This window comes from Cydia amplana, chromosome 21 (assembly GCF_948474715.1).
Source record: "Cydia amplana chromosome 21, ilCydAmpl1.1, whole genome shotgun sequence".
In the NCBI taxonomy this organism is placed as follows: domain Eukaryota; kingdom Metazoa; phylum Arthropoda; class Insecta; order Lepidoptera; family Tortricidae; genus Cydia; species Cydia amplana.
In genome coordinates this window covers 2,397,949-2,411,311 of record NC_086089.1, presented here as the reverse complement: position 1 = coordinate 2,411,311, position 13,363 = coordinate 2,397,949, and the positions used below count along the sequence as shown (strand labels likewise).

The window sequence follows — 13,363 nt, the reverse complement described above, 5'->3', positions numbered from 1 at the left end:
AACCAGGAATGTCCAGGTAAACCAGAGGTAAGTCCCCGCCAAACTTTAAAAATATTTTTTTTTTTTTTTTTGGATTTTATGGCCTGGTTACCTTTAAAAATATCACAGCACCGTAGTGTTGCTATAGCAATATTTAACTCTGGAAACGTTTAAAAAAAACATGTGAAAAATAAACTATTATCTTTGAAATATTGGAATAATAATTCTCATCTAAACCAACATAATTTATTATAATATACATAGGTAGTTCACCAATAACATGATAAAAATATCTCGTGAATGGATGCTTTATAAAAACAGGAAGTCACTCTGTTTCCAGTTACGTAAAAGTGACGCAGCGCGTTAAGTTCTATCACTTCTGTAATTCGATTGGTCAACTGTAAGTTAAGTTGGCAGACATTCTCAATGATTGGTCAAAATAATATTCTAATAATCTAGCGCTACCAATCAGAAAACGGAGTCGCTCATGTCAATATGTCATAAATTGTCATTGTCAGTTGTGGTTGTGTGTACTGTGCGAAATGCATACGGCATCATACGGTCGATTATTTTGAAACATAGTGTTATATCAATAAATGTACAACTACAACCTAAACTATGACGTGAATACTTTAGATAAATTAAATTAAGCTCTACCGCTTATAAATCAGTATTTTCTTTTTATGTATAAGTGAAGTAAAGTCGTGAAAATGTTCAATTACAAGTATTTGAGTAAAGACCACTTGGAGGGTTTCGATAATTATAAGGTAAGAATTTCATTGTGTTATGCGGAATATTTCTATTTCTGATTTTCCATAGCGACCGCTATTGTCTGATTTATGCGTTTCTAAATTTAATATTGATTACTTACATAACCTTAAAATAACTAAATACGGGCATCGCATGACGCCGTACATAGTCGTAATTAATAAGGTAAAACTTGTTTCATCGATAACTGTTCAGGATGATCTTCTTATTAATCACTCATACAAAGTTATTATTTCATATCCAATGGAATTCATTTAGTTTTCAACATAATTATTGAATATGATACACAATCATGAGTTGATAGCTTATTAAAAATAATAAAAATATTATTAAAATTCATAAGGTGATAAAACTTATACAGAGTGGTTTTAATTAAACCAGCAATATAAGTACTTCGAGATTATTTACATTAGATAAAATCTGTAGAGTTTGAGTTGTTACTATGGAAATGTATGTAAAATGAAAATGCCATGATTTTTTTACAAATCTAGGCTCAATACTGAATACTGATTTTCATTACCATAAATGGTTGTCTGACTGTAGGGCTCAAATCAAATGGTTATACTTACTTATTGCCTATGTCAACTATTAGAATTAGTTGCCAAGTGGTCCCGAGGCTCCCATGAGTTTTGGCAAAAAGCCGGGACAACATGGGGAAGATGATGACCATACCAGGGTTTTGGTTGGGGAATATTTTACACTACCCAAAAAATGGGTAAAAACTGTATAAACAAACTATTTTAACATTTCTAAGCACATTTGGAGCTTATTACTAGTATTTTTAATCCATAGTTTGGTAATTATTTTACAATAAACAAAGTTATATAGAGTCAGACCAAGAAAAGTCTGCAGCAGATTTGATAGCCCACGCAGTGCAAGTGTTATTTTAAACGTCAAACTTCTATGAAATTATGACGTATAAATAACACTTGCACTGCGTGGGCTGTCAAATCTGCTGCAGACTTTTATTGGTCCGACTCTACACAAAGTCATTCCCACACCAAAAACCCTAGTGTCTGATGATGACCTAGGGTTACTTTCAGCCTAGGCAGATTGAAATAATAATGACTTTTAAGTATTTTAACATCTGTAACAATCTGTTAAAAATACTTCAAAAATCCAAATTATTAAGCCTAAGTCTTCTTCCTTCTTGGGAGCCTGGGGTCTGCTTGACAACTAATCCCAAGAATTGACGTAGGCACTAGTTTTTACGAAAGCGACTGCCATTTGACCTTCCAACCCAGAGGGGATACTAGGCCTTGTTGGGATTTCTGGTTTCCTCACGATGTTTTCCTTCACCGAAAAGCGACTGGTAAATATCAAATGATATTTCGTACATAAATTCCGAAAAACTCATTGGTACCTCCGGATTGCAAGTTGAATGCTCTTACCGCTAGGCCACCAGTGCTTCACGCTTATTAAGCCTAAGTAGTGTGAATATTGTATATCTAACAAATCTTTGGATATTTTCAGTATATGGCGATAGACACAAGCCCCCTCAGTGTCTACGTTATGCACCCGTTTTGGAACAAAGTGGTTGAGGTAAGAAATTTATTAAACATTATAGTTGTAATAACTATGAAATACTTACGGTCACTGGTTCGGTGGAAACAAAAAGAGGAAGGAGCCGCAGTCCAAAGCAATGACCAGGTTAGCAAATTGCTATCTATCAAGGTCCATGATGCCTTACAAGTCGGAAGAGATCAAAAGGCCTGGACATCACATGAGGAGGAGATCATATGAGGAGGTCACGTGCCCACAGCACTGAGGAGAACCAAGCAAGGAGGAGGAACAATGAAATATTCCACCGTAACATATACTCACTGCTGTATGTTAAGTAATAGTTATTTACGATACAAGTGCGAAAGATAAGAAATTCGCAACAAATACCTATAGGTATTTGTTGCGAATTTCTTACGTTGCTATAAAATATAATTAATACCTATAGGTATTAATTTTATCAATACCTAATTCGTTATTTTTCTGCACTCATGCATACATTTGTCCTTCGTAGTTCTAGGTTTTGGAATTACAATCATTGATTTCCTGTTTACACATGGTTTTATTTCACTTATTTGCTATAAATATCCGTGAAGGAAAAATGTGTTATTTTTTTCTGGCTAATGTGTGTGTTGTGAGCCATACAAAAAAAGCGGTTCCATTTTATTTATTTCCCACATACATATAAGCTAACAAACAGTATTTCACCAAAATTTCCAAAATGCTTACACGGACAACTGTTGTGGGCAAGTGATGTGACAGACAGACAACAAGCTTAGTAATAATTATCTAGTGGGCACCCTATAAAGAAGTACTTTTTCTCTTCCTCCAATGATGAACATCGGAACAGATTGTATATACCTAAATTAGTATTACGTATTATGTATTTAAATACCTATACTTGTCTGTATGCAGGATGGCACATACATTATTCATTTTCTAAGTTATTCATAGTCTGGGTCGAGATCTTTATCTAATGATAACTTTATCAGTATGGTCCGATGCGCGTCACAAATTTATAAGAATACGCCCTGTATTTAGCGTACGTAAATAGAGATAGAATAAATATCAAGGTGTGTGTGTGTGTGCATAGGGTTTTAGATCAGAATGCTGGAGAATTGTAGAGTAGCATAAACAAACATGGCACTGACAGACTTTAGTATGCAATTATTTAGGTAGGTAAAAAATATTAAAGCTTAAAGAAATATACAAGAATTTGTATAGATTCTGTCCTCTTTATCTGTATTTCCTTGAATTTGAGCCGGTATTCAGCTAAAATTTGTAACACATGGGTAGGTATTATGAAAAGGCCATTAGCCTTGCCTTGTCTATTAAAGGATGGTCATACAAACGTTGTAATAAGTCAACATCAACACATCATACATCGTGTTGACAATTGTACAAGTGAAACGTTTAAAAAAGTAAGATGTATTTGGTATGGATTACAAAAACAAATCCTTGCAGTATTCATCCATTCAGTTGTTTCGATGTTACGGTGGAACGTGGAACAAATAGACTGCTAAAATTATAACCGTTCATGTTTTGGCGTAGTCTGTTTAAAACTAACATGATACCACAAATGTAACACATCTAAGGTCAATATCTTTCAGGGTTTCCATCTACATGTTCTTTAAGTCTATTTTTTTATTTGGTAGACTAAAATGACATTTCATAGTATGAAATGACACATGATGTTCATACTATGAAATGTCATTTTAGTCTACCGAATAAAAAAATAGACTTCCACATACTTCACTTACAAAAGGTTGGTAGAGCAAACGGAGCGGGGCTCTATATTTCTGACTGTCTAAAGGGGCCCACAGATTACCAGTTCGCCGGACGATACCAGCCTGTCAGTTGTTCGGAACTGTCACCTTTTGCGTTTAACTGACAGGCTGATATCGTCCGGCGAACTGGTAATCTGTGGGCCCCTTAAGCGATATGTATGTCGCAAGAGTTCTTGACCTATGACCGACTTCCCAACCAAAAATGTTATATGCAGGTCTTCTGGAGAAGCCTATTTTAGCAGCAAGTTTATGGCCACACTCAGCTCAGATCACCACCCCTACGACAAAATTATATTTTATGCTAAATGCGTAAACGAATTGACCTCAATTTCCTCTATTTCCAGTTGGTACCCCGCTGGGTGGCCCCGAACCTGCTCACGTTTCTCGGGTTCCTCCTTACCGTGCTGGACTTCGTTCTTCTCTCGTGGTACGACTACTCGTATACGGCCGCGAGCGCCAGGAACGAGACCGTAGTGGAGTTGGGCGAGCGGCCTGAGGTCATACCGCAGACGCTGTGGTACTTCCTAGCGGTGTTTTTGTTCCTTGCGTATACGTTAGGTGAGTTCATATTTTTAATTTAATTGACATCACAATATGCAGTAGCTAGGATATATGAGGATTTGCTTTAAACGTAAGTGCAGGTTGCTGTTCCCTCAAGTTTTGTCAACGACTAACATTGTCTGTTGTCGATTCGATAAAGTTGATTTTGAATTGAAGCTTTATGGAAATAGTGCGTTATCGACAACCGGCAATAAGTACCTCTGGGTTGAAAGTGGCACATATGTATAAAAGCCCATTTATTACAAGCTTTTACTTAACTTGCTTACTTAAATGTTTGTATTACGGTTTCCCGGTTTCCGATCAAGCTGAAAATTTGCATACGTGTGTAAGTCGGGTGACAATGAAATATTATGGTACCATGGAGCTGATCTGATGATGGAGACAGGAGGTGGCCATAGGAACTCTGTGATAAAACAACGCAACCTAATTGTGTTTGGGGTTTTTGGAATTGTCTCAATGAGTATTAGTTTTCTGTGGAGAGAAAAGTACAGTCAGCGATAAAAGCTTCTACCAAAAATAAAATTTTTGCTATAGTTTGTCAAAGGACTGTCTCATTTCAAACATAGACAGAGAGAAGCATACTATCTTTGTCTTACACTAGTACCCAAAAGAAAAGCATGAGTATAGTTTTTTTTGTTCCGATTTACTGAAAAATTGGTTTGACCAACTATAACAGCTTATTGAATGACAGATGGTATCGACGGCAAGCAGGCGCGCCGCACGCAGAGCTCGGGCCCGCTGGGGGAGCTCTTCGACCACGGGCTGGACTCGTACTCGGTGTTTTTCATCCCGGCCTGCCTCTACTCCATCTTTGGATGTATGGACTACTCCGTCAAGCCTATCAGGTACCTAAACAACAATTAAAAAAAAAAACCTAATAAGCTAAAATCTTTCTAAGAACCATCATAGGTGTATCACAAATGCTTTAATGAAAACACATAGGCTCACAGATATACCCGTCTGTTTGCGTCAGAAGTTAAAATCTTAATAAATCTCTATTTTGTTACTGTGTTTTTTAACAAACACAAATGTGTTTTTAACAAGACACAAGTCTAGTGAATGGTCCCACTTTGTGTTTTTTAACAAACACAAATGTGTCCAAGTCTAGTGAATGGTCCCACTTTGTCGCTTACCATAAGGACGAGGTTTGCTTGTATCTTTATACGAATAACCTGTCTAAACATCCTTATGGCAAGCGACAAAGTGGTACTTTTTGCTTGGAAACAACACAAATGTCAAAATAATATATTTTAAAATAAGGATAAGTTTAGGTTTAGGTCAGGAGACATTTATGAATAACGATGTGTTTTTGTTTCCATATTTCTTTTATCTTCTAATTTAGAGAATAATTAAGAGCAAGAAGTTGGAAATTCCCATACTGCACGTTATGGTCGTTATGCAGGTATTTAAAACTCACCGTTTGCCACCGATTACATTTTAATATTGTAACATAGATAACCAAATAAAAAAAAGCTTTTTAAATTTAAATAATTTCAATTCATACCAAAATACATCTCAATTAAGTCACATTACAGATAATTTACAATAAATACCTATAAACTAACTTATATACTAAAACTACAAATAAATACAGCACAAAAATCTAAAATAAACCACCCTGAATCGTACCTGGCTCAAAGGTCCCCATTATTCCTGCTGCGTTCCCCCGCTGAACTGCAATGGAAACCTGCTGAACCAGATACGACCCAGAGCGAGGATCGCAGCCCCTCTCGCGCAAACGACGCCCCAAATCCCTAAAGAAAGCGCGAGCCTCTGACCCCCAAGGCCCTGCCGTCTCGATAGCCACCGGCACAAACCAAACCAAATTACCAACATGTTTGTATACTCATTATTTTCGACATATAACATAAAATTACTTGTTCTAGAATGTACTACATAATGTGGAACATCCTCCTCAACTTCTACCTGAGCCACTGGGAAAAGTACAACACGGGGGTGCTGTTTCTGCCGTGGGGATACGATTTCAGCATGTGGGTGAGTACATTTTATGATAAATTTATCGAATTTATGACCCATTCGCATCATTTTTGAGTGAATATCCCTTCCTTTAATACCTGTGAAAATTAGTATGACAATATACCGTCAAATGACAAGCAAAACTCACTAAGTACCACCACAATTTCATAGTCATAGTAAATCTTATTAGTACGAAGAGAAGGTTCATTTATGTTTAAATATTTTTTAGGGTTCCGTACCCAAAGGGTAAAAACGGGACCCCTATTACTAAGACTCCGTCCGTCCGTCCGTCTGTCACCAGGCTGTATCTCACGAACCGTGATAGCTAGACAGTTGAAATTTTCACAGATGATGTATTTCTGTTGCCGCTATAACAACAAATACTAAAAACAGAATAAAATAAAGATTTAAGTGGGGCTCCCATACAACAAACGTGATTTTTGACCGAAGTTAAGCAACGTCGGGCGGGGTCAGTACTTGGATGGGTGACCGTTTTTTGCTTGTTTTGCTCTATTTTTTGTTGATGGTGCGGAACCCTCCGTGCGCGAGTCCGACTCGCACTTGGCCGGTTTTTTGTAATTAGTGAGTTTTGCTTGTCACCTGACGATATATACTCATGTCTATTTCATATAGATAGGCTGGGAGTGGGAACTTAAAAGCAAGCCCCCTGTTTATTGGCGTGAAGTAGACATATATTATCAAGTTAAAGTTTCTAATTATGCCACAACTCACAAGGTTAGACCTTCCAACGCGCACGATTCCTATATTTCATCATCACTACATAGTATAAAACAAAGTCGCTTCCCGCTGTCTGCCTGTCCTTATGTATGCTTAGATCTTTAAAACTACGCAACGGATTTTGATACGGATTTTTTAAAATATATAGAGTGATTCAAGAGGAAGGTTTATGTATAATTTGTTAACCCGTGCGAAGCCGAGGCGGGAGGCTAGTCCTTTAAAATTCACATTTTTGACAGTAAGTGGTTGTGTTTCAGGCGTCAACAATATTTTTCCTGTGGACCGGGCACGCGGGCACGACGTGGTACAAGCGCTACCTAGTGGGCGAGTACACACTCGCTGATGGCTTCGAGTGGCTCGTGTACGCTACTGGCGTGTTCACCAACCTGCCCGTGGCGCTCTACAACACGTATCAGTAAGTTCAACTGAAATAAATAATAGATGTCATATAATTTTTTTAATTTTTGTTAAGCGTTTCGTTTGCGAACGATGCTATTAAGTTAAAAGTGAAAAAATTACTGTCTTGGGTGAGACTTGAACTCACGGCCTCTGGATCGATACTCCAGCGTTCATGTGCAAATGCGCAAATGTCATATACTAAGAAAAAGTGACCAAGGTATCCAGTGCCCCAGGCTGGAATGGAACCAGCGTCCTCTGCTATCGCGGCAGGTGCCTGCGCCATTCGGCCACCGGGCCACAGCGGCATAGGTCGAATTTTTCCAAGTATATGCATTTCTTACTGAAGGCTTATGGCGCCCCCTGGCCACCTCTAATATTTTCTGAAAATAATTTAATTTCTCCTAATACTTCTAATGGTAAGTTCCCCTAGTCGTCTTTCCAGTTGCATTCTAAAAGGCTTGAAAAGCAAGTGACATCTAAGGTTCTAACTATCGCTTTTCGGCGAAGGAAAGTTTCGATAAACCTTAGTTCCCCTAGTGGACTAATGGGAATCGCTTTCATAAAAAATTAGTGCCTATGTCCGTTTTCCTTCTCTGTCCAAATGCCGGAACAACGCTTGGAGGATGATCTGAATACAAGTTCCTAACAATTTATTGGTGGGAGTCGGGGTTTGAACATTAGATCTCCCGTTCGAAAGCGGCAGGCCATGCCGCTAAGCACCCAGTGCTTAACACTTTCAGTGCTGGGCGCAAAATGAACACTCGAGTGTTCTCGGCAGTGAATGTGTTAACGTATCTGTCTATCTATGTCATATTCTTTATTACCTTAAATATTTTAACTGTTGGATAGATTTGAATATTTGCGCCTATCGATTTGTAGAAGATTAAATTCATCATCCTCGCGTTGTCCCGGCATTTTGCCACGGCTCATGGGAGCCTGGGGTCCGCTTCGCAACTAATCCCAAGAATTGGCGTAGGCACTAGTTTTTACGAAAGCCACTCTCATCTGACCTTTCAACCCAGAGGGTAAACTATTAGTCCGGTTTCCTCACGATGTTTTCCTTCACCGAAAAGCGACTGGTAAATATCAAATGATATTTCGTACATAAGTTCCGAAAAACTCATTGGTACGAGCCGGGGTTTGAGCCCGCGATCTCCGGATTGCAAGTCTCACGCTCTTGCCGCTAGACCACCAGCGCCTTTTATAATTTAATTAATTAATTAATTATTAAATTCTACAACGGGACTTAATCGCGTATCTAAGTTTTAAGATTTACCTCCGACGTTTCGAGGACGGCGTTGTCCCCGTGGTCTCGGAGAAGACTGGCTTAAGTTGACATCAGCATCGTCTAACCGCGCGAGTTTTTCGAACTACCCGCACTTGGTCTTGTTTATCCGCTTGAACGTTTTGCGCACTAGGGATAATTTAATAATGTTAATAATTAATGTATATAATGTGTATAATGTTGTATAATTTAATAATGTGTAAAAATCGTGAAAGTTTAAATCAGAATTAATTAACTGTTATCTTCAGATCATACAAGCTCCGCACGGGCAAGATGCGCCCGTTCACCGAGGCATTACGGCCGCTCTGGTCCCTGCTGGCCGTGGCCGTGGTGTGCAGCGTGTGGGTGCACTACTCGCGGCGGCTGCCGGACCACGAGCCCAGGATGCTGTTCCTGCTCATCGGGACGCTGTTCAGCAACGTCGCTGTAAGTACACCCCCGAGCAATGGGAACGGGTCACCATAGGAGAAACAGTCAGCAATAATCTGGATTTCATTCTTGGCAGTAACTTGTATCTATTCTAATAACTTTGGCTTGTCTAGTTGGTAGGGATCTTGCCTACGAAGTAGAAGGTTCCAGGTTCGAACCCCGGTAAGGGTTTGTGTTAGTGTGTTTGTAACGAATATTTTCCCCTGGATGTTTTATGTTATGAGTATGTATCTATATAAGTATGTATATTGTCGCCTGTTACCCATAGACAACCTTTGCTTATAAAAAAAATCAATTTTTTAAACATGCAGATTACGTCTGCGAGCGATATTCCAAATTCTATATTAAAGGAAAAAATGGAAAAATTACGCTTCCGGCAGGACTTGAACCCGCAACCTCCGCAATTCGTGCGTTAGCTCTGCCAATTGAGCTACGGAAGCCTACCAGAATATTACGAATTTTTCCATTCCTTCCCTCATGCACACGCCTTTGGGGTGGCGTATAGCGACATCTACCGAGAGACGATTACATCTCTTTAACATCTCTTTTCATTTCTTCTCTTTGCTTATAGTTCGTTTTTTTTACCATTAGAAAAACACAATCTATACGTGGCTTTTTATTGAAAAACACTTGTAAAATAAGGCAATTCAAACAATTATGAATCATACACGAATAATTACATTATTTTGCTTTCATAAATAATAGTTACTGACCGCATCAAGATTGCGTAGTCTTTTTCTAATGCTAAAAAAAAACACGAAATATATTTTGGGGCTAGGTCGGTCTGTGTAAGATTGGTCCCAAATATTTAATTTAATTTATTTATGTTACAGTGTCGCTTAATAGTCAGTCAGATGTCCAACCAGCGCTGCGACGCGGTCAACTGGCTCCTATATCCGCTGGTGTTGTGCGCCGCAGTGGGGCTCACGCTACCGCAACACGAACTAACCGCGTTCTACGGCGTCACTGTGCTCGCTGTGTTGGCGCACATACATTATGGAGCGTGTGTGGTAAGTATTATGTAGTATAATGTAGTGTCTGCGACGCGGTCAACTGGCTCCTATATCCGTTGGTGTTGTGCGCCGTAGTGGGGCTCACGTTACCGCAACACGAACTAGCCGCGTTCTACGGCGTCACTGTGCTCGCTGTGTTGGCGCACATACATTATGGAGCGTGTGTGGTAAGTATTATGTAGTGTCTGCGACGCGGTCAACTGGCTCCTATATCCGCTGGTGTTGTGCGCCGCAGTGGGGCTCGTGTTACCACAACACGAACTAACCGCGTTCTACGGCGTCACTGTGCTCGCTGTGTTGGCGCACATACATTATGGAGCGTGTGTGGTAAGTATTATGTAGTGTCTGCGACGCGGTCAACTGGCTCCTATATCCGCTGGTGTTGTGCGCCGCAGTGGGGCTCGTGTTACCACAACACGAACTAACCGCGTTCTACGGCGTCACTGTGCTCGCTGTGTTGGCGCACATACATTATGGAGCGTGTGTGGTAAGTATTATGTAGTGTCTGCGACGCGGTCAACTGGCTCCTATATCCGCTGGTGTTGTGCGCCGCAGTGGGGCTCGTGTTACCACAACACGAACTAACCGCGTTCTACGGCGTCACTGTGCTCGCTGTGTTGGCGCACATACATTATGGAGCGTGTGTGGTAAGTATTATGTAGTGTAGTGTCTGCGACGCGGTCAACTGGCTCCTATATCCGCTGGTGTTGTGCGCCGCAGTGGGGCTCGTGTTACCACAACACGAACTAACCGCGTTCTACGGCGTCACTGTGCTCGCTGTGTTGGCGCACATACATTATGGAGCGTGTGTGGTAAGTATTATGTAGTGTAGTGTCTGCGACGCGGTCAACTGGCTCCTATATCCGCTGGTGTTGTGCGCCGCAGTGGGGCTCGTGTTACCACAACACGAACTAACCGCGTTCTACGGCGTCACTGTGCTCGCTGTGTTGGCGCACATACATTATGGAGCGTGTGTGGTAAGTATTATGTAGTGTAGTGTCTGCGACGCGGTCAACTGGCTCCTATATCCGCTGGTGTTGTGCGCCGCAGTGGGGCTCACGTTACCGCAACATGAACTAACCGCGTTCTACGGCGTCACTGTGCTCGCTGTGTTGGCGCACATACATTATGGAGCGTGTGTGGTAAGTATTATGTAGTGTCTGCGACGCGGTCAACTGGCTCCTATATCCGCTGGTGTTGTGCGCCGCAGTGGGGCTCGTGTTACCGCAACATGAACTAGCCGCGTTCTACGGCGTCACTGTGCTCGCTGTGTTGGCGCACATACATTATGGAGCGTGTGTGGTACGTATAATTTTTTTTTTCTCCTATTAATTTAAGGTCTTCCATTACCTATTCTCTTTTGACTTTGACAGAATTTATCGTTAAAAATCATAACAGATAAATTCTCTATTCAATTGTTTCGATGATTTTTCCTAAAGAATTAATTTTCGCTGAACTATGGGGTAAATCGCACTTAAGTTCCTCTATTGTTGACTTTCGCTTGATCTATACTGAACGCGACACCCCGTATGCATAGAATGTTTAACCTGTGGGTCCCACTGACGCTATATCGCAAAATAGACGAAATGTGGAAAACACCTGAGACTTCGAGATTTTTGACATTCAAAGTTAGAATAAAATTAGAATCTATTAGAAATAGCTGAATTTATTCTGAACCGCGAGTTCTATTTTTATTCCCCGGCGTAAAAAGGGGAGTAACTTATAAGTTTGGCGTGTGTCTGTGTATCTGTCTGTCAAGTTGTAGCTCCTCGATGGATGATATGAACCCATTTGAGTGCGTTTAAAATCGAAAGTTGTCTAACGAAATGATTAAGTCATTAAGTGAATATCTAAGTTCTGTGTCGGCGAATTTGAATAGTGAAATATTTTTCATAAACTTTCTCTGTCCTCAGGTCCAGCAGATGTGCGCGCACTTCCGAATAAACTGCTTCCACATAAAGAAACGCGACGATTGACTCTTAGACGACAATGCGTGTTAGTAACAACATCACACAACATACATATCCATTACAACACTTGAACACTCTGCTCCAACTGGTCATCACTAGAGACATTTTAATGTTAGGCCTTTACATCTATAAGTTAACTGTTCTGAATCATCGACCTTATCAGCTAAAGCAGCGGTCGGCAACTTGCGGCCCGTGAACCTGTCACTTGCGGCCCGCGAGCCTCCCTGGCTATTTTGTATGTAATATTGACAAACGACAATGTCTGATAAAGTCATAAATATTAACAAAGTGCGGCCCGCGTCAACTTCGTTAACTACTATGTGGCCCTTGGCTGCTAAAAGGTTGCCGACCGCTGAGCTAAAGTAACGACGCTAAGCACGGAGAATTTCGTACAGGTCGATTCACAAGAGCTGACACGAATGGAATGAATGAGTGAATGAAATTATCTAGGTGTGTATTTAGTGTTGTGAAAAACGCTCATTTCAAGGCTTAAAGTCTCGAACCCTTAAGACTCTCGAGGCTTAACGCCTCAAAGGCGGCAAAGACGATTTCTTACATCCATACGCGTAAAATAAATAAATACAATTCTCAAATATAGTCGAGTCTTCAAGACTTACGAATCTTGAGGGCTCGAGTCTTAAAGCCTAAAAATAAGCGTTATTCACAACACTGTGTGTATTACATTAACCAATGAAATCTGGCTCTGACTGTATACCGATACATTCGTGCCAGCTATTGAGAATCAACCTGTACATTGACTTGCCATTTCCTATTCTATCGCACGCGCACTAATTATATTGCTGTCCCGCTCGCAGTGGCATTTACCGCCGGCATAAATCATAAATTATTTATTTTTCGTGATAAACTAGTTAAACATACAAAAGTAACATGATAAAGGTTAGAAATTCATAATTACATATTGTTTACCACGAAATGGGCTCGCCTCAGCATAATGCT

At 40.3% G+C, this 13,363-nt stretch overlaps 1 protein-coding gene across 1 annotated transcript; it reads left to right on the top strand.

The window, feature by feature from the left end:
• The first annotated feature begins 540 nt into the window (after nt 1-540).
• LOC134658260 (ethanolaminephosphotransferase 1-like) lies at nt 541-12,519 on the top strand. Its single transcript, XM_063513875.1, has 9 exons — nt 541-746; nt 2,221-2,289; nt 4,379-4,592; nt 5,287-5,440; nt 6,482-6,590; nt 7,568-7,725; nt 9,243-9,420; nt 10,257-10,433; nt 12,350-12,519. Exons 1-9 carry the CDS (start codon nt 690-692, stop codon nt 12,410-12,412), a joined length of 1,179 nt encoding a protein of 392 aa, XP_063369945.1. The 5' UTR covers nt 541-689; the 3' UTR covers nt 12,413-12,519.
• Nucleotides 12,520-13,363: the final 844 nt, after the last annotated feature.